This window comes from Gavia stellata, chromosome 8 (assembly GCF_030936135.1).
Source record: "Gavia stellata isolate bGavSte3 chromosome 8, bGavSte3.hap2, whole genome shotgun sequence".
NCBI classification, from domain to species: Eukaryota; Metazoa; Chordata; class Aves; order Gaviiformes; family Gaviidae; genus Gavia; species Gavia stellata.
Genome location: NC_082601.1, coordinates 33,198,292 through 33,224,924, shown reverse-complemented (window position 1 = coordinate 33,224,924; position 26,633 = coordinate 33,198,292). Strand labels below are relative to the sequence as shown.

The window sequence follows — 26,633 nt, the reverse complement described above, 5'->3', positions numbered from 1 at the left end:
CATTATGGCTAGGTGTGAACTAATGGTAGTCCCACTAACCTGTGAATATATGAAAAATGTCTAAGCAAATACTTACTTTCCAGTTTTTAGTAGGTTGAATTTTTTGGAATAAAGATTCACAACTGTGAGCATCTATTGTGATCTGTGCCACATTCAAGCCATACAGCTAGACAGACTCAATCAGAACAGTTCTGCTTCAAAACACTTTCCATAGAACAAAATGGATCTCTGTGTCTGCAATAATTGCCACCTTTAAGCACCTACAGTATTTACACTCCTGCTTGCCATTAAATTATCTTCCTAGATTAGGCAAAATTTACTATAGATCGTGATATCCATCAAAAAAGCTACATAAGCATACTGAAAAAGGGAAGTCACAAGGTGTGTAAGACAGTGTCAAGGAGGAAGAGCTCTGGGGACTTTGGTGTGTACACTGAAACTTAGCAAAAGCTGAAAGCCTAACCTTCTGTCTTTAAAATTTTTTTCATTACAACTTCAAACTTGCTGTTTTTTTGAAATCTCATTAATTCCTATTTTCCTTTGTGATAGACTGTTGTAGATTGGCTGCAGACAACACAGTTGAAATGCATACTTGCAAATACTTTTGGTTTCTAAGATGGACAGACCTTATTCAAATAAGGTGAAAGTTTTGCACATACTTTGTCAGGTCTCAGGCAGCGAATGAGAAGCATCCTTTGGAACTCCCCCAACTTTTCTTGCCACTCTGCAGGTAAATCCTCATGCTGGGGATCCTAAAAACATATGTATTTCAACATCTTTTAAAGCATTTGTGAATTACCTATAATGACAGTAAATTATCTTACAACTTAACCCATCAATCCATGATGTATTTTTTCTTGATCTACAGAAATGGGGTTGACATGCTTAAAGCTTTTTAAAAAAACAAAACAAACTTTAAATATATGTTTATCTAAGATGCTTCTCTTCTAGCAGACAAGTTACAGTAATTTTTAAGTGTTTAAAAGATAATAACGCAAAGTTCTTCTAGAAAATAGAGAAGGAATGAGCTGGAGGAAACCTGAAAATGCACTTTACCTCCACCTCTTTTCTATTAGAACTGAATTGTGGTGTCAGTCTTCAATATTACAATGATAACCATATAATCAATGACAATCACATTACAGTATTACATAATAACTATGAGCTGGGTTGCATCTGAATAGAGAAAATGAGTGCAGGAAAACAAGAAAATTAACTCAAACAATGCACCAGAGAACTTAGCTTGTAAATGGCCTATGAATAATCCAGCTGTTATGTTGTTATTGCAGTTATCAGATTGGGAACAGCAGTTGTGTGGCATGTTAACTTCTTAGTAGACTGAAGTACAGTGCCAGCCAGGTATGCCTTTCTAGAAACTGGTATTACAGCTCTGCTGGTGAGCCTCTTAGGCTTGCCTGTAGAGGGTTGGGCACAGAGGTATGCAGACAGACCTGCACAAACTGCATTCTGAGCACCTTTGATGTAGCAAATCAAATCATGATGGAGCTCATGTTCTGCTAAGGATCTGGAGCCTGGCTCCCTCCTTCCGCAACTTCTAGGCACTTAGTTCAGATGGGAATCCAGAATGCTGGATTATGTTTATGTTAATATATGGGAAAAACAGGTACCTCAGAATGGCATCTATAACAGCTGTTGAAGAGTTTGGCTAAAAATTTGCAAGCTTTGTAAAACTGAATTAATTAGGAAACACTGAGTAGTGAAGGTTGCACTGAAGACTCCATTGATTTGTGCCACTGTGCAGAAAACTCTTCACTTCTCCATGAGAAGAGCTGCATCAGTACACCTGAGGAGAACTGAGTTTCAGTCCCTACTCCAAGATACGCATTACAACTTTAGATAAAATACATGAAATCCTTTAATTTGGGGAGTTGAAGTCAGGTCTCCTCTACTTTTGGAAGCAACCTGATCTACAACAGTAGGAGGAGAAAAGTGCATCTCAAACTCCTTTGGAAAACATTCATAAGCTATATTCAGTGTATGGTTGCTGATGACAGTGGCTCAAGCAACACTGATTTTGTGCCCTCTCTCTTTAACATACATGCATGAAACTGCCCTTTATTTAAATTTGTGTATCACTAACAAGACAGGAAAAAAACCTGATTGCATATTACTGGGGATAAACTATACTGGTGATTAAAAAAACCCAAACCAGCTATCGTAAAAAGTAATCTTCCCCAAGACCCATTAACTAGCATTTCTGGAAATTCCAGTGCATTCACATTCAATAAAACTAGTATTAAATCTAGATAGGTAATGAAAATGTTTCCACATAGAAGAGTTGCTATACCTTTTACTTGTTATGTCAGGGCAGTGATAGATACCAACATTCCTTTTGATCAAGCACTCAAGGTTCAATAACTGAATGTTGCTGGCTTCAGTGTTACTGTTTATTAGATTCTTTATCAGTTAACTGATGACCTGATTCTAGAGAGATCATTTTATTGAATGCCACTTCAGTGAAAGAATTTATATTTATTTCAGTTTGGCTGTGTGAATGCACACATAGGTATCACACACATCTTGAATCTTTCTTCTGAAAGTCGGCACCTCTCATTTATATTAGGCATTGCTTTAAAAAGCTATAATCTCAAAGTGCATAACAAAGTAGTCCCCTCCCTCAATCTCTTTTTCAAAGACCGTAATTTCTGTGTTCATTCTTCAAGTGACTATTTCCCAAAGAAGAACTAAAGCCCTGAACTTGCTGTATCTTTTTGTAAATGCCCAAGGAAAGCTTTCTCTCTTCTGTTTGCCTGTTACCTGCAATCTGGACAACAGAAGTAGCTGCAGCTGCTTAGTTTCTTTAATGTCTCTCATTGTACGTTTATGAGCATTTCCAACCAAGAATCCATTCATTTCCTCTCTGCATACTTTAAACCCATGTGTTATATAGAAAGGATTTCTAAATCCTTGACATTTACAATGAATAAAACACAAATAATTAATCTCTTTGAAATGGGTGTAAGAAGTCCTGGGTCATTTGACTGAATATTGGTGATAAATTTTCATAATTTAATTTAACAGTGAGAAAAGCAGTTCAATGGACTAGCACAAATGGACAGTATTATTGTGGAAGTGGTTATGGTCAGATATGGTGCAAGTAGGAAAGAAGGATAATTTTTTTAATCATTTGTTCAGGAGGTATGTGTATGATGAGCACTTTGCATATCAAGAAGCAGAAGGGGGGAAGTATGATAAAATAAAAAAAAAGATTTAATAGTAAGATTAAAGATGAAGCAAGTGCACAAATGTGGAGTAAAATTTATCTAAAGAGCTTAGATTTTAAGGAAACAGTGATGAAGTTCGATAAAGGCAAAGTCATTCATTCATGCATATATCAGGTCACTGTCAGAATTGGGAGTAGAACGCAGGTCTCCCAAATCCCATTCTAGTTTCTCTACATGGCAGTAATTTGTTTTACTCACTTATCCAGGAAAGCAGCATGCTACATAATAGCATGAAAAGGCATCCTCAAAGCATGGTAAACAAATGTATAGACTGACAAGGGACAGTGGTTGCCTTAAGTTTAGCAAATTTCACTATCCACTCCAGGTTTTGTTGCCTTTTTTCCCATCCAAATTCAATTCAAATCATGACTTGCTATTCAGAAGCCACCTGAAAAATTGGCAATAATCTACTACTACACACCATTTGCTTAAATATTAACACTCATATATGTAAGAACATATACCATGTAAAATGACAGGACTTTATTTTCCCTGAATAAATATTTTCAACGTGTTAATTAGCTTATGAATGCAAGCAATCAGGAATGTTAACATACCAAGCTGTCATATACCAATTTCCATCCATCCTTCAGTCGCGTAAAATCCTTACGAATGTTTGTGAAGCATGGCAAATCTTCTAGTCGACAAATTTCATCCCATGATTTTGTAGGAAGCCAGGTACATGGATTAGAAAAGGGATTGTCCAAACTTATGCCTCCAGTCAACAGAAATTTCCACTCATTCTCATTAATCTACAATGAAAAACACTGTTCTCAGGACTAAATAAATAAAATCTAATGATTTTAGTACATTATGTAGGAAATCAATACATTTATCTGAATTCTTGCATTAGTAGAAAAAGCTTCTATACAACTACTAAAAGCTTATTTCCAAAGTATTTAGTGTCTGGTTTTCAGTTAAACATGAATTTAAGGAATCAAAAAAACTAAGCTATGAGCCAATTTAAAGATTCATCTGCATTCCTAACTTGGGGAATGAACAATGTTGACTGATCAGATTTTTAGACCCATTCCTCAAATCCCAAAATGTTGAAGGAAAACAAATACTGGAAATATTTCAGGGAACCATGCATTTTGCAACCACTTTCTATAATGCCAGTCTAAGTATGAAAAAGAAATATTAGCCTATTACATGTCTCATTCCTTTCTCAACACTATCTCAAAATTTCTTTGATGGCTTTAATTTGTAAATTGAAGTCCCTGTGAATGGGAGACCAGTGTTCCATGATTATTACTCTCAGCTCTTGAAAGAATTCCCTTCTTTGTATTCCCCAATATAAAAATTTCAAAAGTTTCTAAAATTTTAAATGTTTCCATATTACACTGAAACAACCCCAAGCAACCATAAGTACTGTTTTGCAGATGATATGGTTAAAATGCGTGTATTTCATTATGAATTAAAAAAATCCTAGTAAAGAAATATTTTGTAAATAATTACTAGAAATTAATAGAATTCACTTGGTACAAGTGTTTGATTTTGAGGAATTCTATGCAAAAATAAACTCATTTAGCACGTTAAGTGAAAAAGATGAGTAGTTTCTTAAATCAGTGATTACAATTCATTTTGATATGTTCTTAGAACTCAGAATACATTACAGTAAAATGCTTATAATTGCTTATTAAGACAAAAATGAAACAACACAAAACTGAAGCTTAAGTAATATAATTATATATAAACTTATTTTTATTCTTATCCTGTATGTTCCTATTACTGATAGTTTGTATATGCAGTTTAATATATATCATATCAAGCTGCAAATTATTTTTAATTACTGACCAATCTTTCATATTTCAGGAGATTCACAGTTAGACAAAAAGAGAAGAGCAGCTTATCCTTTTCAAAGAGGGAGCGACAGACATTGACATAAAGTGAGTAAGTAAAATGATCCTTGAGAATCTTCAACCTACAGATGTTGGAAAAAGAACAATCTTCCATTAATATCACTCTAAAGACTGCGCACTCTGGAAACCTATTACAAACCATTTAGATCTCCTTTGTTCTAATAACCTCTCTGGTCAATTACCCCAAAGCAATCATTAAATGCATGTACCATTCTGTGAGCAAAATAACATAAAAAAACCATTGTAAGTGCAATTACATCTTAGTAACACATGATTTTCGGAGGAAGCGAGAGGTCCCTTTTGGGAAGGGTAGAAAAGAGCAGCAATTTTAAAATTCATAATAAATATAAATACCAGGGCCAAAATCAAAACAGTCCATCATTAAAAGTTATCTGAAATATGTTTCCCATTCTACAGACTATTCTCCTTAATACACTATAATACAAATATATTTAAAACTCTCTGATTTATTATCAATAATTTCCTTTAACTACAAAGCAAGGAGGCCATCTATTATTTTGTAAAGGTTTAAGTTTGAATACCTTGCATACCTAGTCAAATTAAGGAAAAGTCCATTCAGGTGGTTAGAAATAGAGTACCTGAATTTGCACGATTAATTCAAATACTTCTTTCAAGGTTGTAACAAAGAGGTGGAGAGGTGCTATTGCTTTTTTCCAACTACCTAGGTCACCAATCCCTTGGCAGGGAGTTACTCGGAGGGTATTCCTGCACTTCAGACATGGTGATCATTCAGAAACGTAAGTGTGATCTAGTATAATTGAAAAGTAGAAAGGTTTTGACACAAGATCGAGAGCAAGCTCTGTTGATTGATCTGTGTCTCCTTTTCAGTCTTGTGTTTCAATCTATTTTTGTTTCGTTCCATTCAGCTAACAAGAACTAGACCATTTTAAATAATACTACTGTAATATATAAATGCTCCTAGTTTTTCATTAGCATTTTAAGTCCTTTCAAAATTAGTGATTCCTCATCAGTTAAATGAATATACATACAATTTATACACAAAATACTGACACAAAGATGGCCACAGAACAAAATGTAAACTTTTTTCAAGTTATGGAAGTAACATGGTTTGCGTGAGAAAAGAATGATTAAAAAAAATCTCAGCGCAGTAGTAAAAAATGTCTGACTAGTGAAGATAGCCCAAGACAAACAGTCTTATGTGAATTATTAATTCAGAGAATTTTCTGTGAGTCTGTCTTCCTCTGCCTTCACTGGGCAAAATTAGCAAAATGGGCTTACACCAATCATTCCCTGGGAATGCATACTGTCAGCTGGGATTCAGGTCCTGTATCTTTACATTTCTGCTGACAGAAAGGTTCTGAATCAAAATGAGATTATTTTATTTATTGCTTACTTTAATTCAGGCATACAGGGTTTTTTTGAGATATAAAACAGTAAGATTTAAAGTCAAAGAGCTAGGTTTATAGAACACAGATCGCCTTCTTCTTGGTAATAGGCTACTGAATGTAGTTACAAATATGATACCAAAATATTAAGCTCTGACTTAAATGATTAGTAGCAATATCTTTGATAAAAGTTATGCTAGACTTACATAGCCCAGACCTTGACTAAATTCTAATGAAAAAATAACCTTCATAACCAGTATGCTACTAAACTGAACACTACACATTAAACTACACACTAAGAACTACCTTACCAAGTACTACAACTTACTTGTATTTAAATACAAAATATGGACAGTAATGGATAATTCAGAAATTGCCATTTGCAGTATTAACTAGAAAAAATTTCTATATACAAATTGGGACAGTAGTTTTCCTCTCCCATCCTTTGTTCATTTGATGAACAGGCAAGTAGCTAAGTAACAGAAGTAACGCTCTGTGATTTAAAGATCAGCTAAAGCCACTAAAGTAGAATTTAGTAACTGATGTGATAGAACACTGAAAAACTTTTTTTAAACAATCTCTGCGTAGATAATTCACTTCAAGGGTATATTCTGAATAATCCTAACGTGATCATAATAATGAGGTCCATCACACATAAAATAAATTCAGATCATTAAAGATTGCACAGCTTCTCCTGTTCTCATGAACAAGCTGGAAAAGGCAGGGACACATTAAGTATAAACCAATAATCAAACTGAATTAAAAAAAAATGGTTGGGTTACTAATTACTGCCTTGCACACTCTACAGCCAAGAGCCCCAGTCACAAGACTTCATTCTCTCTCACCAGTTGTGTTCTTGTCTGTTTCTTGAAGACTTACAGAGTCACTACATGAAATGAAATATAAAATAAAAGCAAGCATTTTTATCTAACTGATACTCTGTAATTTCACTCATGACCTAAGGTAGCAATTACTAAATAGAAATAGTGGGATATGTTGCATTTGTAATATATTGTACCATTTTGTTTCTATGAATAAATTATTTTCCAGAAAAAACCTGACATATATATGTACAAAAAGTATTTCAAAATGCAATTCCTGAGACAATACACCTTGGAGAAATGACAGTAGCATTTTGGGAGTAACTATGAATACGTCACCAATTACAAATGGCAAATTATCACTCTTACCTTGTTTGTAAAACTTCCGATTGCTCTGAATTATCTATAGACATGATGAAAAGGTTAATAAACCACATGAGTGAATACTGGTACATTGGCTCAATGTTGGCTAGATCAGCAATAGAAAAAAATAAGACTGACGAATGTATAGCAATAGGACGATAGCCCATACGAGTAGCATCAATCTTCTTTTCTGTCTCTTCAGCTACAGCTTGCTTTTCAGAAATCTCATTAGCCAGAACTTTGGAAGAAGACAATATCTTAATAGCAGTTTCATCCTCCAAAATATTTCCTTCTGAGGCTGAAAGTACTTCTAAAATCTTGTCTTCTATTTCTTTTAGCTGCCTAAAATAATATACAAGATTTTTCACATATGAAAATTACAGCTGTTTTCTGTTAGTTTCTATAATATAAGACAATATGTAGATTCTATTCATGGTATGCAACTTACATAACAAAACCTTTTTTCCTTATTAAACATTACCTTAAATTTCTGAAAAATTTAGCCACTTTCAGGCTAAAAATGGACAGCAAAGGGAGGAAGTGACAAACCATTTTGAATACTGCACATTTCATGCTTTGACCTATGGGGAAAGATACCCTTTTGCCATGTACAATCACTGCAAATCTAGCACACAATGAAAACATTTCTAAACACAACCACTAATATCTAATCAAAATTTTTGAGGACAGCAAATCATATGCCAACACCATGGAAAGGATGCATGAAGACAGGATCTAGAGTTAACGTATTGCAATTACACAAGCCACAATTCAGCTCTTTAACATTTTCTAATAATCCCAGAAATAGGAAACCGTATCAGCAGAAGAAAGGCACAAGCAGTAGGAATATGAGTAAGGGCATGCATCCAAATCAGCCTAAAAAACAAACTGAAGCCTAAGTTTAGGCTCTCAAAAATAGCAGTCTTGAATTTCCTGTTAAATAAAAAAAAATAATAAAAAAAAAGTATTTCCCACAATTGTATTTCCTTAAAATACAATCTGCCTCTATCCCTAGCAACGGAAGTTATCTTGATACCTTTTATTCTCAGCTCCTTGAAGGGTGAGGGCTTGTTTTTCTTCTTCAAGATCTGGCCTTTCTCTTGCAACTACAATTCCAAGAAGCTGATCCTGCATTCCTTCTGAAGTTATCATGAAGTTCAATAACGTTACCTGTTAGAAGAAATAGTTTTTGAAAGATAGCACATTAATGGCCAGATGCAATTAAAATGCTTCTTCATTTTCAAGATGAGGTTTGTATAATATCATGTAATATGCTCAACAAAACTTTGAGAGTAAATGCATTTCAGCTGTGGGTTTAAGATTATGTGTTGGAAAGCTAACTCCAGGATTAAACCAGAAAGTTAACCGTGAAAGGGATGTGACAAGAATGTATAGAATTTCATTCTATTCTTCAAAATTGCACTGAAACTTTGAATATCAGTGCTTTAAGTGATTGGTCCATATAACATGAACAAACATTATTGCATCTGCCACATACATTTTCTCTCTTTAATGGCCTTGTTCACATGCAATTTGTGGTGTTATTATTACAGGGATATTTGTATCCTAGAATTAGGATAGCATCACGTTCTCTTTTTCATGAGAAAATAAGCGACTGGAAAAAAATAATTATTGTTTAAATGAATTCCCAGCCCATGACATATTTATAATGGATCTGAAAAAACCCACATGCTCTTGCTGAAGAAGTGGCAAAAATGTACAATATTTTACATAGGAAAGGGAAGGAATACATTACCAGCAGAAGGCTAGAAAATAGTTTGATGCATGTAGTTCAAAACCAAGAAAATAATCTACTTATCAATCATAAAGACTGATGAAAGTATTGGTTTTAATTAATTACCTAGGTAGTAGTGACTACAGATTCTCTTTGGGCTTTTTTGGTGGGTACAGATATCACTGATTTGTGTTTCAAAAGAACATTCACCTTGAACATAATGATCAGTTAGAATATGGAATATTTCTGAAGTTAATTTGTCTTGATCTGCTTCTGCCGCTAATAATATCTGAAAGTTGTCCAAATATTTGAGGCTTTTTTTCATTACTTTTGCTTGTAAAGTGAGGAGGGGTGGTATTTTAACTTTCTTAAAACACATCAGTCTTTCGTTACAGTAAGCCTCATCTGAAAAAAATTTAGGAGCACAGATAGCATATCACACCGGAATTTTGAAAGGAGGTTCAGTTCTATATGACACTAAGAATCAATAAGATCTTCACAAGCATCATGGCCTATTTCTTCCTCACCTTATTTAACAATTTTAGTAATGGGAAATATAAGAGGGACCTAAGGTTTCAAAACTTCAAGAGTCTTCTATAGGCTCCATTTCCCTTCTTCAAAGTAAAAGACTAGCTACAAACAGCGTTATGAGTTAGATCTCAGTCAGAGCTGCCATGCTCTGAAAGGCTGGCTAGTTCAGATATAGGAACCTCTGAGGTCTAAGTGCAAACTGCCATCCACATTTCTCCTTGGTCCCTGAGGGACAGAACGATACTTTTTATGGACATGAATAAGTCACCTTTCCCTCAGCAGTGCTGAAAATTATCTCATTTTTTTAGTGTTTTTTACTACATTTAATTAATAACATTAGAAACAGAAAAAAGCTACTCCAAATGGCTAATAACTGCAAATACATATCTTTGCAGTATAAATACATATAAATCCATAACGATGTCTTTTTGTAGGCTTCACTATGTAAGTCACATCAGAATTTAGTACAATCTTCTTCTGTGAAATATGATAACAATATCAATAACCATTTTCCATGGACTCATTTCATTGGCTAACTCCTGAATAATCCTCAGGACAAATTCACCAATGGATGTTGCAATTAGCTTCAGACCAAGACAGTTAGATATTACTTTTCTGCCTCCTGCTCCCTGTACCCGAGCGACCTTAGTCAGCTAGCTCAGCAGCATGTGGTGCAGCTGGGAGTATACCCGACCACGTCATGAAGCAACCGCTCCTTGTTAGAGCAATTAACAACTTATGTCTGACTGCATGGAACCCAACCAGAGAGTATTCATCTTTAGAAACTCCATATTCTGGGTTAAAAAAAAAAAAAAAAAAAAAGACAACTGTATTGACTGTTGGTTGGGAACTAGGAGATTTTAATTGTCTGTTAAATAAAAAACTTTTCCTAGGAAATAACCTTCATATAGCTTTTATTTACTCTAAGAGTAAATATTTTGGATGTTCTCTTCCTTTTGTATTTCATTTTTTTTCTGAACATGCAGATAATTACCTTCTTTGGTAAAGACCAATGTCTAGATGATTTGATGTGCACTGAAGAGAACAGAAGTTATTCCCTTTCACTAATTTTTGTCCATTTTTCCTGCATCAGTACTCCTTCATTGTTGAAACAACTTACTGTTCCATTTTACTGAATATCGTAATAGTCTAAAAAGTTTTGATTTCAAAGTTTTGTGTTTCAGTATAGTCTATGTTTATCCAAAGTGTAATTTTGCAATACTTTCCTATAAACAGTTCTTCAAAAATAATAATAAAGGGGGAATATATCTCCCCCAAGCAACTTCAAAAGGACTAAAACACCGACTTTATTCTTTGAAGCGGGAAACTACCTTTTTTGTCCTAACAGATAAAAATTAAAATAGCTACAGTTATCAAATATATAAATCTGTTCATATATTTTCTATCTGTTATAAAACAAGGCACAATGCAAGGAATTGCTCAGACTCCTGTTCCTAACTATACTACAGATAAAAATCATGAATATGAAAGCCTAATGTAGAGTTTTACATGTTATATTGAGTCCTAGTAAATATTTTTATAATAAAAGGTGACTAAATAGCATCAGGAGATACAGACTGGGAAAGGTGTTAAAATTAATTAATTAAATTCCCAACAGTATGAAAGAATGACAGTATTGCAAGGTCAAGTATTAGACTTGAGAAATGTCATCACTTCTAACACGATACTAGTCTTCCAGCAGTGTAAACCCCCACCCATGTTGGCAGGGGAGGAGGAATAAACAAATGTGAAAAATTCTTCCCTGGTTTTAGCCAAGGATTTTCAAAATTCTTACCTTAACAGATGTTTCAGGAAGATAATGTGGATTTCTCAGCTTAGTTGTAATATAAAAGCGGAATTCAGGAGCATACTCGATAATGGAGTCTCCAAGGCAAATGCACATACTCCCTGACTGCTTAAATGTCTGTTTGAGCAAAAGTGGCTCTAGGACAGGATCAAGTTCTTCTCCAATATTCTCCAGTAACACTTCAAAATAACATAAGAATTAGCAGGACTTTCTTGGCATTTATATTACTGATTGACTGTTCTTTACAATACATATGTTTAAGGTGTATTTACAGTGTGCAAACAATAAAAATATCAATTGAGCAATATCTAGAGATAACATTAATGTTTCTTAGAGTATTCAGCTGATTGAAAAATGAATCAAAGAAACATACCCTTAATTTCTTTTTAATATTGTATCAATTTGCAAAAAAGCAACTAAAATGCTATCATTATTACTGCTGCCAATGGCTTAGAACAGCAGTTTAAAGCTACCATTTTTAAAAGGGAAATAATAACAAATTAAATGCCACAGAAATCATTTTGGGTAACTAAGTGCTTCAATTTTCACCGTAAGCAGATGAGATTGTCAAAATCAAGAAAGAAATAATGGAGAATAAACAATCCATTCCTTTACTTGTAATCGTTAGCCATTGAAAAATAGCTGGAGTTGTAACTATGTATTTCATTAATTTTCTTCTATTTGAGGGTAATAAGACTACATGCAATAAAGATACTACAGAGAATACAAGAATCATTAATGATCACAGCCTAGCAATCTGGTATTTATACTCTTGAAAAGCCAAATAAAAACAACATTACTTTTTAGAAATAAAATTACTGTAACATGAAAACAAAGAAATGGCAAATCTCATAAAGCAATTAAAAGATACAAATTAAACTGAGTATTATAATTACATTGTGCTAAGAAGTATCTTATAACCTGGGGTGAGGACTTGAATTACTATAGTACTAATTTGATTCAAAACAAGAAAAAAATTTCTGTTTTCCTTAACTATGAGAACATTTGATACTCACTGGAGTTTCATTTTTTAGCTAATTGTGCCCCCTCCAGGTTCTTCTGCAATTTACACTTTCATTAGTCATTAACCTACCAGGACTGCCAAACTGAATGCAATTTTCCAGTGTTGTAACAAATTGAGGGTCGCCGAGTTTTATTATATGCAAACTATTGGATTTTTCCATGTTCTTTATCCATTTGTTTGCTTGACCCTGAGGATCTATCATCAGAGGCCATCTTCTTGCATTACTGAAGGGAAAAATAGAAACTTTCAAAATCGAAATATAAGCTCTTCAAACATTTACCTCAAAGTAATTCTTAATGCAATTTGCTCCCTTTTGTCATTAAAAGAGAAGCGCATCAGTATGAAATTGTAGTAGGCACATAATACTCAGTTATAATCCTTGATTAATTTAACAGGAGATAGATGAATCTTAAAGTTCTTTGTTTACAAAAAAATAATTTTCCTCTTTCAAAGAAAGGACTTAGAATAAGACTTCTTACTTCCTAGAAAGTTTAATTGCATTTACTTTTATACACTTTCAAAATAAAAAGATCACTCTAAGTTTTGAAATTTTGAATAGCTTTAAGATAGTCATATCCATAAGTGAGCATTTTCAAGTGAAAACGAATGGAAATTTCCACTAAAGAGACATTTTAGAGTTAGTATAAAGGGAAATACATAAGCAGATTCAAAGGTATCTACCTTTTAATCCCTAATCCTAAAGCAGCAACGGACACAAAGAACTTCTGGATTTTATTTTTGCCTGATTTAGTAATGACTTCACAGATTTTTTACAGTGTTCTCTACCACATGTAGTTACATTACCAAGATATCTAAGACTAGTGACACATTTTAATGGTTGATTACAATTACAGCAATAATCACCTAAATTAGAAACTATCTAAGCAGGCAGAATTGAGAATTCCAAAATAAATATAGTTCTAAAAATTTGGATCAAGGGGCCCAGTCAGATCCCAGTTTATTAGGAGATATAATACAGTCTACTAATGGAAGAAAAAAACAGCAATACCTTTTTTTCCACATTCAGCATAAAAAGAAATCTTTCAGACTACTTCTGTGGCCTCTATGATTACTACAAGTTAGCTTCAACACAGTGACACCAGGAAATTATTTATCATTAATAATTTTTAAATTGAACCTCTCTCTTGAAAAATTCTGATTCACAAATAAAACTTGCCATGTAAATTTGTCTGCATCTGTATTCTTATTTTCCTTAAAAATACTAAGATGAAATGTATGCAGTTAAGTAAAAGACAATCTCATTTTTGTCTGATCTTCAAATATACCTTTTCTTAGAAAAAGTGATGTTTTATGGAAGGTTTCCATAAATTGTCAACAGAAAGTAGTAAGTCTTGAATTAGAAAAAGGCACAGAGCAAGTAGTTGTAGATACAATGTAAGTTCTAAAAGATAATGCTCAGACAAACTTAGTTCAATGTAATCTAAGTTCTTGCAGGCTTATTAGTTTCAAAATTGCTGGCAGGCAAAACTGTGTAACACATTATAAACTTTGATCTTCTTTCAAGAGGGTAATTTTAAAACAGGTAAAGCACAGTTTGAGAGAGAAAAATTCTTTATATTCTCTATTACAATCTCCATTTCACCAACTTTTTATTAAGGACTAAGTGTAGTTGTAAGGCCTATTTATACATGTGTAACTATAATAACACACAATAACACGCATGTAACACTTAATCCAAGGGTGCAGCTATCTGTGACTCGGGCGCAGTTCTATGAAGCACAGCTATGTGACTCTGGATTATGATTACGGAAAAATGGTTTGGTTTTTTTTAAGTTGTGAGAGACTAGATAAGCAAAACTATGTAAGATATAAAAAGTGAAAACAAAGCTGAAAGGGAAGTTGGTTGCTTGGGAATAGTAACTCACAAGAAGTTATGGAACTTTGGAAAGAAGAAAAAAGCAGAGACTGTTTTTTATTTTTTTGCAACCGATGTCAGATCTGGCAGCTCAGCAAGATCAAGAACCAGTCCTTCCCAAGATGCAATGGAGGCCAACATTTCCCCACCTCAGTGCCAGCTTTCTGACTTGCACAAACTTATTAAGTGTTCTTGATGCAGTTATGAGCAAACTGATGTTTAGCTCAGTAGCATTAGTCCTAACTATCATGTATGTGTATTAGTGAAAAAATAATTCTGTACTCAGAAATCATGACTGATTAGGATCTCTTCTTGCAGAATCTCTGCACAGAAAAATGTGCCCAAATAAACGTGATCCCTTAGAAGATGGAATATATATGGAGGTAGGGAGCACAAGCACCTTAGGTTCTTTGGACTGAAAATGAAGATTGTGGAAGCAAGATAGCAGAAGTTTAGGAGCAAAAGTTTTGGAAGAGAAATGTACCATGTGTGGCAGTAGCCTGAGATTATACATGGGATGCAAATGTTTGCAAATTATCCTCGAATAGCTCTCTAATTCTGCTTTTTTAAAAAATTTGTTGTTATAAAAAGCTTGAGATGCATTTTACATAGTTCGTGGGGTCCTAATATAAAATTCATCTAGCCATAAACTCATAACTACAGGCACAATATGTATCATCAAATTGAGGTAGATTCTACTTCACATTTTGAAATTAAGAGCTATCATTATTTAGTTTTAAAATGCTACTCATCTTTCCATTAGTTGAAAGAGAATTTTGATCAAAGCTTTATAAAAGTGAAGTATTAGGATGTATTGTAGAAATGTTGAATTCATTAACATTTGTCAACTGTTTAGCCTGAGTGATTGAATTATTAATACAGTAATTACTTTTTAAAGTTACATATACATTCATAATCCCAGCATATATCCTCTAACTTCAATAAGCAGTTTTGCTTCCAGAAGTACAATCAATGCCAATTTTTAGACTCAAATGAACGTATGTTGAGGTTCTTTAGCTAGTGCATTATTTTTGTCTTATCGATTTCATTTTCCACTGTCACCTATCCAGTTGCCAAAGCTGAAGTATTATCCACACAGCTATACTTCCAAAAGTTGGTCCTATAATATACAATTTCAGTTATGCGTGAAAACCTAACATTCACTCTACAGTAAAAGAAGTATTCATTCACCAGTGCTATACAACCTTAGACTCCTCAAACAGTGAGAAGGATTTTCATGTAAACAGTAGCAAAAATAAAAGACTGATATTAGCAAGTTTCTGCAGTAGTATCCTGTAAAAAAGATGTATAAATGTTAGGTACATGTTATCACAGACTTGACACCTATTAACCTGGCTATGGAAAAGAATTATAAGAATTATTTATTCATTATACAGAAAAGAGAACCAACAGAAGTGAAGTAAATGGGTAGCAATCACAAACAGAAAAACAGTTAATGCAACATTGTTCCACGGTCAGTTCAGCTTCAGTTGAGCTAAGAACAAAACGTAAGAGCTAGAAGTCGGTAGCAATGCATTGGTAAGCATAACGGACAGAACTGAAAAGTTCTTTGTTTACAGTCATAACAAACACAAGTCCAAATGAAAATCATAACTGCTTATGCAAGGTCACAAAGCTTAGCCTACTGTAAGCACCCAGCTCTGTATTTAACAAAACTGTCAGTGCAGTACGCATCTCAGTCATCAGTAGGCACATTAATCTAAAGCTAATCACTAGTGAGCTGTAGATATTTCTAGATGTTAAAACATTAACATGGTCAGTTCCCATGCTGCATGTTGTCATACAAATCACTGATGTTTGCACTGATTGTGATATTGATATATACCAGATGAACTCTGCCCAGACAAACGTAATTCTAGTGATTGATGCGAGACAGAGATGTACACGTATTAGAATACTACATAAGAATGTAGAATCATCTTAAAAGTGAAAAGCAATTTATATTAGATTTAGAGTTCATGGGATCCATATTTTCTTTCTATGAGGAATTTTGAGATTTCAGAATGTTTCACTTTTCAAATAAGAATGAGAATATCTTCAAATATGCAGAATTTTCAAAAATGTTTTAGATCAAACAATGTATCATTAGATAAAGTTAAAGTATTTTATTTGGATGTAGCTTAAGATAATTACAAAAGGGAAAATTTAAAACAAAAAACCCCCAGGTATTTCAAAATGAAAAATAAATCATTCTTTCCTTATCAGAACTTTCTTCAACTTGTGATAAGACTATTGTCACACTAACCACATTACAACAGGAAGCTACAATTGCAACTGCCAAGCTTTAAACAGTATTTAGTTAATTCTAGCACTCCAAAGATGTAATCAAGTCTCTGCTATGAATTCACTTTTTAATAATTTTTTTTTTTAAAGTTCTTTAAGGACTGGACTGGGTGCAAAGAAGACTTTGTGGCACCCCATTCATAATGCCTACTAAAGAGGTCCCTACGCTAACCCAAAAAACAAAGCTCTCAGCCTTTGTTTAGGAATATGCCAGGTTATTCTGCTCCAGAGGGATCCTAGGAATGGCTAGTCTGTATGAAGTATTGATAGTTAGGGGAATGAGGCCCTAAAGAAAACACACTCCAAATTGTCAGTACAGATACACCTCTTCACCTTTCATCAAATATCTAAAACTATCTTATGGATGAGGAAGACCCATATCTAACTGCCAACTGCCTGAAGTGATGTGAAAGCACACCTTTCTGAAATCAGAGGTTATTGCAGGAAAGGCCTATCTCACCTTTTCTGGTTGAAGCGGTTTAGCAGTACATAGAATACAAGGCAAGAAACAGAAGAAGAAACTGGCAAGAGTGTATGGTTGGGATTATCCTCTGTAAGAAAGGAGAGTAGAAATTCTCTCCATTCTAGCTTTTTGTACCTCCCTTACTGCCTTCAGTAGAAGATATACATGGGCCTTTTTTTGTTCTTTTGTTACTGTGCCCTAGCAAAATAAAGATCTGGCTCATCAGTGTACAAACCAAAGCTTACAAAATGTCAGGGCTTTACACACTGAATATGTTACAAGCCTGGATGTTAAAATCTCCTACCAGTTGGCAACATAAACTCAGAAACTGTTTATAGACAAGTAATCAAGACATTATCTACAGTATTTCCTATGCCATCTTAGGGAAAAAGTGTGTGACCATCATAGAAAGATTAGTAAAATAATCCTCTTGGTAGCAACTGATGCCAGCATATTTCTTGAATTTTAAAGAGCTTTAGCTTTTTAAAAGAGAATTACTTCCATATCTACTGATTGTACTACAAGAATAGTATTCAAAATTCTATTCCTGAAGCATTTTAGGACATCTTAAACTGAATCCAGTGTGCAGCACATTTGGGGAAAAAAAAAAAAAAGAAAAATAAAAAAGGGGGGGAAGGTATCATTACAGCAACCCATAGGAGTTAAAAAACAAGGGAGTGAATTCACAGATTTAAAAACTTTACATTATAAAGTTAAAAAGTATTATTAGTATTTCTTATAAAATTTAACATTACAATCATTTTATAACTCTGGTTGTTAAACTGGATATACAGTAGAAAACTTCCTAAAAATAGTAACGGAAAAGCATGTTGTAAGAAGCTATTTAATGAAAATTATTCACTGTAATTTTTGTTTTACTTACGAGATAATGATGCCATTATCAATAGAAAACATGTCAGAAGGTAGTCCAGCAATATTCCAAGCTCTGATTTGCACCGGTTCTCCCAGGGTATTTGTTAAGGAAAAATCATCAGAACAAGGAATGTGTTTTGTTTTACATAGCAATGCCCACTCTTTAGTTTGCATCTAGATAAGATGAAAGCAATTATTAACTGAAGTTATGTCTATTCACAAAATGCTCAAACTATTAAAAAAATGTATTTTTCAACTCCTTTCCTGTAACAGTTGCTACATACAAAATCACTATATCTTCAAATGGTAAGAAACTCATTCTTCTGTATAAAATATCTAAAAATATCTCTAAAAATGCCTTTGTACATGATTTCTATGTATGAAATATAAGTTTATTTGATCAGAGCCTTGGTATGATTTTATTTATCCATTTCAGCAGTAGTCTTCTATACTATAAAATACATGTAGAACAAATGCACATAGTCTAACAAAAAAATTAGAAATCTTCATTATTTAACACACAGGACACACATAATGAGTACTTGTCAGGACTTAACCAAACTTAAAAACTTAACAATCATTTAGAGTTGCTTTTCACTATTCTCTATATCGTCTAACTCACTACAGTTTTAGAGTTGCTTTTCACTATTCTCTGTATCATCTAACTCACTACAGTTGTGTAAACTATACACGTTTGTATGGTGCATAATAATAACGAAGACAAACACCTTTAAATATGTAAATCAAAAAGCGTATTCCACTAGGAAGAATGCTTCTAAAGAAGGAAAATTTACACAAATAGCTTGTTCATATGAAAGGCACAATCTTGTATGAAAGCTATGTATAAGGTCAAAGAAATATGCTGTAGTATTCTAAACTAAAAATTAGCTGGCAAAGCCTCAAGCAACAAAACTCAGAAATGCGGTGTTAAAGGAAACGGTCTAAGGGCTAGAGACATTCACAGAGGTGGTGAATGAAGGATTCATCACTTTGCATAAAACAAAGTTGATATTCCAAAAGATATCATAACTTTTTCTCTTATGAAAACTGCAGGGGAAAAAACCCCATATAGCAGCAGATGAAATGAAGAACTATATAAAAGTGATTATGGTATCCAAAAATTTGTGAAAGGGATACCTAAGTAATATTTGTCTGCACAATCATGAGAGCAAGAATAAGCAACCAGGAATCCATACCTACTGTTGCACAGAGAAAGAAACTATGCAGTCAGAGACAATGAAATTACACTAAATTTTTCAGACTAAACCACTATGTATTCATTTTTAGTGAATAATCATGCAGATGTCTCTGCCTTTTATGACTATCATCTGCACCTGTATCTACATTTGCCTGGAATACAGTTCAGCACCCCTTAAGATGTTTCACCAAAACTACTCCTGCCTACCCAGACACAATGTTATACACAATGCAGGTTATAAGCATAAAAGAAAACACTCTCTCAAAATTATGTAATTTGGAATTGTAAAAACTGCTGACTATTTATTTATGCTATAAATACTCACACCATAAACTCTCACTCTATAAAGTTTTAAAATAGTAACATCATGACATGGACATTATGAAGAAAATAATTCTTTGAAAGAATGGTACAAAATTTTCTAAAGAAAAATGGACAAAGGAAGTACATTGAAGGAAAAGTGGAAATAAGGATTATATCCAAATTGTATGTTCAAATGAGGTACATTGATTTTTTTTCTCTCTCAATTTTTAGCAATTTTTTAGATCCTGGACCTGATTTTCAAAAGAAATTTATATTGATTTCTTCACCTGAATTCAGTGGCAGGTTTTGGTGCTTGAAAACTTTCAAAGTCAGGGTAATTTTGCCATCCAAAAATGCATTATATCTAAAATCAACTGCCATGTCAAAAATCTTTTTGTATTCAGAATTTCTGTTTATGTCACTAAGAGTTACAGGCACAAATCTATGTTATTGAGCTACTGTATCTTTGTCTCTTTTTGTACAGAATTACTGCATTTCAGAACTTGCTTAATTGTGCTGCTGCTGAAATAGAAGCTAATTCTGTTTTCTTTGAAGTTAAGGAGAATTTAGCCATTGAATGGAACAGGAGTAACCAGAGCCATGAGGTATAAAGTTATGGCAATTGCTTTAGAGGAGAAAAGCAACCAAAGGACTCCATGCTTTACACAGTGATAAGTACTTTACAGTAGACTGAAGGAAGAATTCTGCCCAAGAGTCTTATAAACAAAACTCAAAATTCTACAATACAGTTTCAGTTCCACTTATGAATTCTATTAAAACATAATTTAAAAATGTAAACTTTATCTTAGAACAAAAATTAACAAAATTTAGATTATTACAAAACATGGAAACAAAATCACTGCACATATTACTTGTCTATAGCTGGATGTAAAGGCTCCTAGGTAAGCTACAATTCCTGATGATATAAGTATATCTCCAGTCAGATTGATGTACTGCCTTCCCATCTCCAAAGCAGTCTCATGCCAGCGAGTTTTCTCACCCCCAAGGCCACCAATCAATTGTTCTGCTCGCTGTAGTTTTTTGCTGCATAAGTCAACCTCAGAACAAAAAAAATTGCTGATTATATTACATGATCACTTTAAAGACATTTTACAAATATCAAAAGCATTCAAGGATTATTTTCCTGTGCAGATGTTTTCTTAAGTAATTTCATCAAATAGAAAGAAAACACTTTCTTATTATAATGGAAATGTTTAAAGAACAAAACCAAATCTCAGTACCAGCATAGTAGAGTCTATTCAGTTACATTTTCATTCAAATAAAGGAAGATGACCAGTATAAAACATGCAACTCAAAATAGCTCTGTATGCGATATGGAAAATATTAATAGTCAAGGAAATTATCTACATGTCATAAGATAAACAAAAACACCTTAAAGAGATCACTGTCTCATGAAAGTAAGTATATTCTTTCCTGAAAAAACAACATCCTTGTGAATACATAATCTTCATTTCTGTTGTTGGTTTTTAACTAAGCCATCTTTCCAGGCATGTTTATAATCTAACAAAAAAAAAAATTATTTAACAGGACTTTAATCCAGCTCTGTTACAATTCTTTACTATCTAGTAGAGACACATTTCAGCCACAGGAGAGGAGGAAAATGATGCCAACTCTTGCTGCTGTTACAATCCCCTCTCTCCTGGTAACAATAGCAGCCAATTTACACCACAGTAACAAATTACTTGTGTAGTTTATCCCTCCCTTCTACTTGCAAACTGTATCAGGATGCAGAAGAAACACACAAAGAGCTGAGTTTAACTACAGACAGTCCATTTCAAATTCCGATACTATTTTTGTAAAAAAAGCTGATGTACTGCAAATCTTTAAAAAAAAACCCAAAACATCTTCTAAATGTTGACTATTTCTGCACACATAACAGCTATTTAGCAGCCAGGAACAGAGTTTACCAAAAACATTCTCAAAATTGCATTAGCACAGAAGGCATAAATAAACTTTCAAAACTTTAAATGTACTGACTTGCAAGTTAATGGATGAATCAAACTCTTATTACAATCACTGAAAATTTATCTCCTCACAAGAAAGCAGATATGAGTGAGAATGTAAGAGAGGGGTATCAGTTGGTAAATTCATAATATCTACATTTTCTATTGCTTTAAAGTATTAATTCCCCATGCTTTGTCCATTTATAACTTCAAGACCATTACACCAAAATAAAAAGATGGTTATCTAAAAGTATGACTTGTTCAACATACTGGCAGTTAAAAGGAAAAATACTATTTGACAAAGAAGCGAATTTTAAATAACTTTTCTGGATATCAGTAGAACAATAATTCATCTTTTGCATCATATACCTGATTTTCCAAGTCAGCCTTCTCCTGTTTCTTGGATTCCAGTGTCTGTTGGAGTACAGCCAATTTATCTTGAACCTCCCTCAGGTCTGCTTGTTTCTTTCTTAGACCATCCATAGCAATCTTTAATTTTCCTTCAGCTTGATTCAACTTTAGCTTTTTGGGTGCAACATTTTTTGTCACTCTAAAGTAAGTCAAAGAATAAATTAAACATCTGAAAGATACACCCTCACTCCAGGGTTACTATTAAAAAAATGAACATAGGAAAGATGAAGGGAAACCTCAGCAACTCAGTAGCTCATGCAATATTCTGTTTCATAATTTGAAGACAATTGGGTTTTACTTCATCACTTGTTTCTGTGCTGATACTGATTTATGCAGTTGCTGCAAATTTTTCTGTAATAACAGGTAATGATTAAACGCAAAAATGGTTATGCCTCCAATCTGCGTCCCATTTAATCACGATTTAGAATCCATTATGATTTGTGCCATTAGAAAGAAACACACAATCATACATATTAAGTAACACTCACAGACACTGTACACACACGTACAGCCAAACTGTGTACACAAAAGAAAAAATTAACAGCTTTTCACATCCAAGGATCTATTTTCCAGTTTTGAGGATTTCAATCTTTTACACAGATATTTTTGTGAGGAGTATATTGGAAGTAACATATAACTGAAAACATACTGTTTATCTTTCCAAAAACAAGCAAGAAAATATGCTAGAATGTCCCTATGCTCAACTGAAACAGTATTTCACAAGTACTAGCCTCATAATTAATGAGTCCCCTCTCACACTGCTGTGAGTTACAGATCTCCTTTAGTCCACCTTTTTAGTTAAGTTTCTCTCTAACAATTTGTATTTGTAATGTTAAAAGTTGTTCACAAACTGAGAACTCTACCAAGTACACATTTACTAATCTTTTAGTTAAGTAACAAAATATCCTCTCAAATGAAGGCATGCACTACCTACCTCCAAACTGCAAGTTGACCTTAGTCACCCAGTGCTGATTTACTGTTAAATGTGAGTTCCAGATGTTTCAAATTAGGAAATAAAAAACAAGCATGCTTTTTCAGTGCATCAAATACAATGTGTAACAAAAAATATCCTTCGGGCTTGATATGACTGTCAGAAACTTCTAAAGACATTTCAATAATACCTCTATTTTGTGCAAAACTCTAAAAGGAAGGTAAGTTTATTTGCTAGTTGAACAGATTGTTGCTCCCATGCTGCCTTAGAAAAATCCGGAACTGAAAATCAGGCTCTACACCTTAACATCAGGCATCTTACATGAATTAATCTTTATGACTGCTTGTTTGCACAAGTTTCCCACTAGTAAGAAGTAATTCTACATCTCTTTTGGTGTTAAAATAAACTGATCTTTTTAATCAAATTTTGATATTTTTTTTATTTTTATACATACTTACTTATCATAAAAGTCCATGGCTATGACCCATTTGCACAGACCCTCTGCTGCCGTGGAAGCATTTCGAATCTTGTCTGGTACAAACTCAGGATTTGTAAGATACTGTTTTCTTATGATAGCCATGTAAGCTGGGGGAATGTTATCCTTGTCATATTCATGAAGAGACTGAAGAAATCTTATGTCACCCAGAAGTCTCTTAGCAGGACCCCAGAAATCCTCAATCTTTTTTCCAGAACCTGTTGGATCTGGAATCCTATCTGCTTTGATGCCTTTGAGGATGCATATAGCTTCCATTACAAGCTTGACACCAGCAGGAGGACTCTTCATGGACTTTACAAGTGTAATATCCTTAAAGTAATAATTAAAAAAACACCTTTAAAGCTCTGAACATAGGTGGATTAATTCTTCCATTACAATAGAAATAATAACCCTTTTTATGTCAAGTTAATATTTTTCCATATACATTTGCTATTCTCATACTTGATAATTTTAAATACACTATGATCGCAAGTTCATAGCACAAGTCCATACATATATATCTCTTTTTTTGCAACATTTTTATTTTCTTTTTTTCCATTCTTTCTAGTCCTTTCTTTAAGGTACTATGCAGGTTAAACTAACACTGACATCTAAACAAAAATATCTGAAATCTAGTCAACAATCAGTTTAGAGGAGACAAAACAATTCCTATCTGTAATTCATTTATAGTTGTACTTTTTCTGCTCCTAATTTAGTAGTGGGCATTGCACCTCAGTTATGGAGTTCTGATGTTCCAGTGTTATGCTCTACCCTTCAGTTCAAGCTCTAACACAATACTTCCAAGCTTACAGGATCACGCCAGCAGTGGATTAGTAGATTTAAGATAACAAGCTCTTCAACCCAGAAGTAAGGATCTATGCTCTTCAAGTACAGAAAATAAATCAATTAGTATTATGGTCAATTATTAAACTCCCAGAGTGACCTGAATGAGGGAAGAGGCAGCTAAAAGGAAGAAAACTATTGGGTAAAAAGTACTGAAATTCTAAGAAATAGCAGGAAATGAATAAGCAAAGTTTTAACCGCAAATATAGAATAATAATATGAAAGAATGAAAGACTTCTACACATATATGTAGAATTAATTAAGCAAGAGGTTTGTAAACTAAAGATTGATGGAGAATAATCTCTCTTCCCAAAGAATAACTCTGCATGGAAATTCAAATATTCTAAGAGCTTTTCTCAGAGAATACATACTCCAATAAATTAAAGGATTTCTAAATTCTCATGTTTATTTTGCCAACTAATGTTAGATTTTGAGAGCTTGCCCATGGTTTCTCTGAGGTCTAAAACCTTGGCAATTGGGATAGAAAGAGGTATCTTTGAGTTCTGGGGATGTTTATTTGTGCCACAAAAACAGAGAAATGTTAAGACAATTATTTCCTTGAAACTGTGAACTACGGTTCCTGGAGCTATAAGTGCTTTTTTTAATTAAAAAACCCCCAAACAAACAAACAAAAAAACCCAACCAAAAACTGCAGCCACACAAGTGTTCAGCAGAGGGAAACAAAAGCAGGTAAATAAAGCCAGGGAATTTCAATAAGGCAGTCAGAAAACTGGCTGATGGGCTCTCCAGGAAAGGAAATCCTTGGAGAGGAAGAACAATCAAAGTTAGCCAGCCATTCAAGGAAACGAAATTAAGGACAAATACAAATTAACTTAATACACCCAAGGGTTGTAAACAGAGTAGGAGACTATTTTAAAGGCTAAACTCAAACTCAGCTGCAATTAGAAGCGATATGAAGTATAAAAAGAAAAATTCTATACAGTAATAGTAAGAAAAGCAAGAAAAGTGCTGGCTAGGTACTTAGTGAAAAGAGTGAGATACAAGTAAATGACATAGAGAGTCAAAATGTTAATGCTCTTTGCATCTGATGTCTCTAAAAGGTTAACTGTGAGAAGGTGACTAGCACAATTGATAACACTGGCAAATCACAGCAAAGATTTGACCAAGGTTGCACAGGTCCAGACCTATGCAACAGTTCCATTACTGGAATGAATGATGGAAAAGAGAATATTAGATTTCCAACCAAAGAAAGTTGAGAGTAAATGCAAATACATTTGAGTAGAGAACAAGAAAAAAAATTATCTTGATAAATTGCAGAAATGGAAAAGTATAGTAGAACTAGTACAAAAAGAAAAAAAGAGAAAGCAATGATTATGTAATAGTGATTTTCAGGAAATTATACAGCTGTCAGCATGAATGGCAAATTAGACGTGTCAATAATCCTCCTCTACACAGCATTCAGCAGAACTACAGCTGAAATACTGTATTCAACTTCGGGCAATGCACTTGAAGTGAATGTATAGAGAAAGTCCAGAAAGAATAACCAGAAAAGCTGATTTGATTTATCAGAAAGGACTAAAAGAATAGTGATCACTTAGCTTACAGAAAACTGGAAGTGGTGAGATCAATGAGTAGTCTTTAACTGCATAAAAGAGAAGGAACCATGTCCACAGGGAGCAGGATGGAAAACAAGATTAAGTTGTAATGAGTAAGACTAATGGTAAACACCAGGAAAATAATCTTAATGAGAAATGTGTAAAGTGGAACAGATTACAAGTAGAAGAGAAGGCATCCAGAGGTCCCTTCCTAGTTCTAAATTTCAGTGTCTTCATATGTGTATTGCGATAAAACTTAGATGTCAACAGCAAAATAACACTTAAAATTGTTATACTTTTTCTAATCCTTGCTGAACAACAAGCCACATGAGGTACACAGTTCCTTTTGACTGTAGATACTAATTTCAGCAGTACTGAATCATGTATAGGTTTGTTTCTCCAAACAAAGCACTTAATCTGCACATTTATGTACCTGGATTTATGGACACAATTTGCAATGTGTGACCTGCTCTGCTTTCCATCAGTGGTGGCCAGGGTGAAGAGTGATTCAAAAACAAGAGTCCTGTACAGGTACTCTAAGCTCTCCTACACACAGATTTTTTTGTGTTCATCATACTACTTGACTATATTTTGAGAAAAAAGAACTCTTGGTTGTTTTTTTCTTTGGAATTTCCTACTCTTTTTTTGTTTCCTCTTGTATTATAATACTCCCTGCTTGGA

The 26,633-nt window shown here is 33.7% G+C and overlaps 1 protein-coding gene across 1 annotated transcript in view; it reads right to left on the bottom strand.

The window, feature by feature from the left end:
* The window catches only part of DNAH7 (dynein axonemal heavy chain 7), a 118,545-nt gene that overhangs the window by 16,724 nt on the left and 75,188 nt on the right, over positions 1 to 26,633 (bottom strand). The window contains 11 exon segments of the mRNA XM_059820665.1: positions 660 to 752; positions 3,803 to 3,997; positions 5,043 to 5,169; positions 7,665 to 8,000; positions 8,695 to 8,828; positions 11,720 to 11,910; positions 12,825 to 12,979; positions 18,282 to 18,445; positions 20,645 to 20,830; positions 22,106 to 22,286; positions 23,537 to 23,883. Coding sequence (XP_059676648.1) covers positions 660 to 752; positions 3,803 to 3,997; positions 5,043 to 5,169; positions 7,665 to 8,000; positions 8,695 to 8,828; positions 11,720 to 11,910; positions 12,825 to 12,979; positions 18,282 to 18,445; positions 20,645 to 20,830; positions 22,106 to 22,286; positions 23,537 to 23,883 — 2,109 coding nt within the window.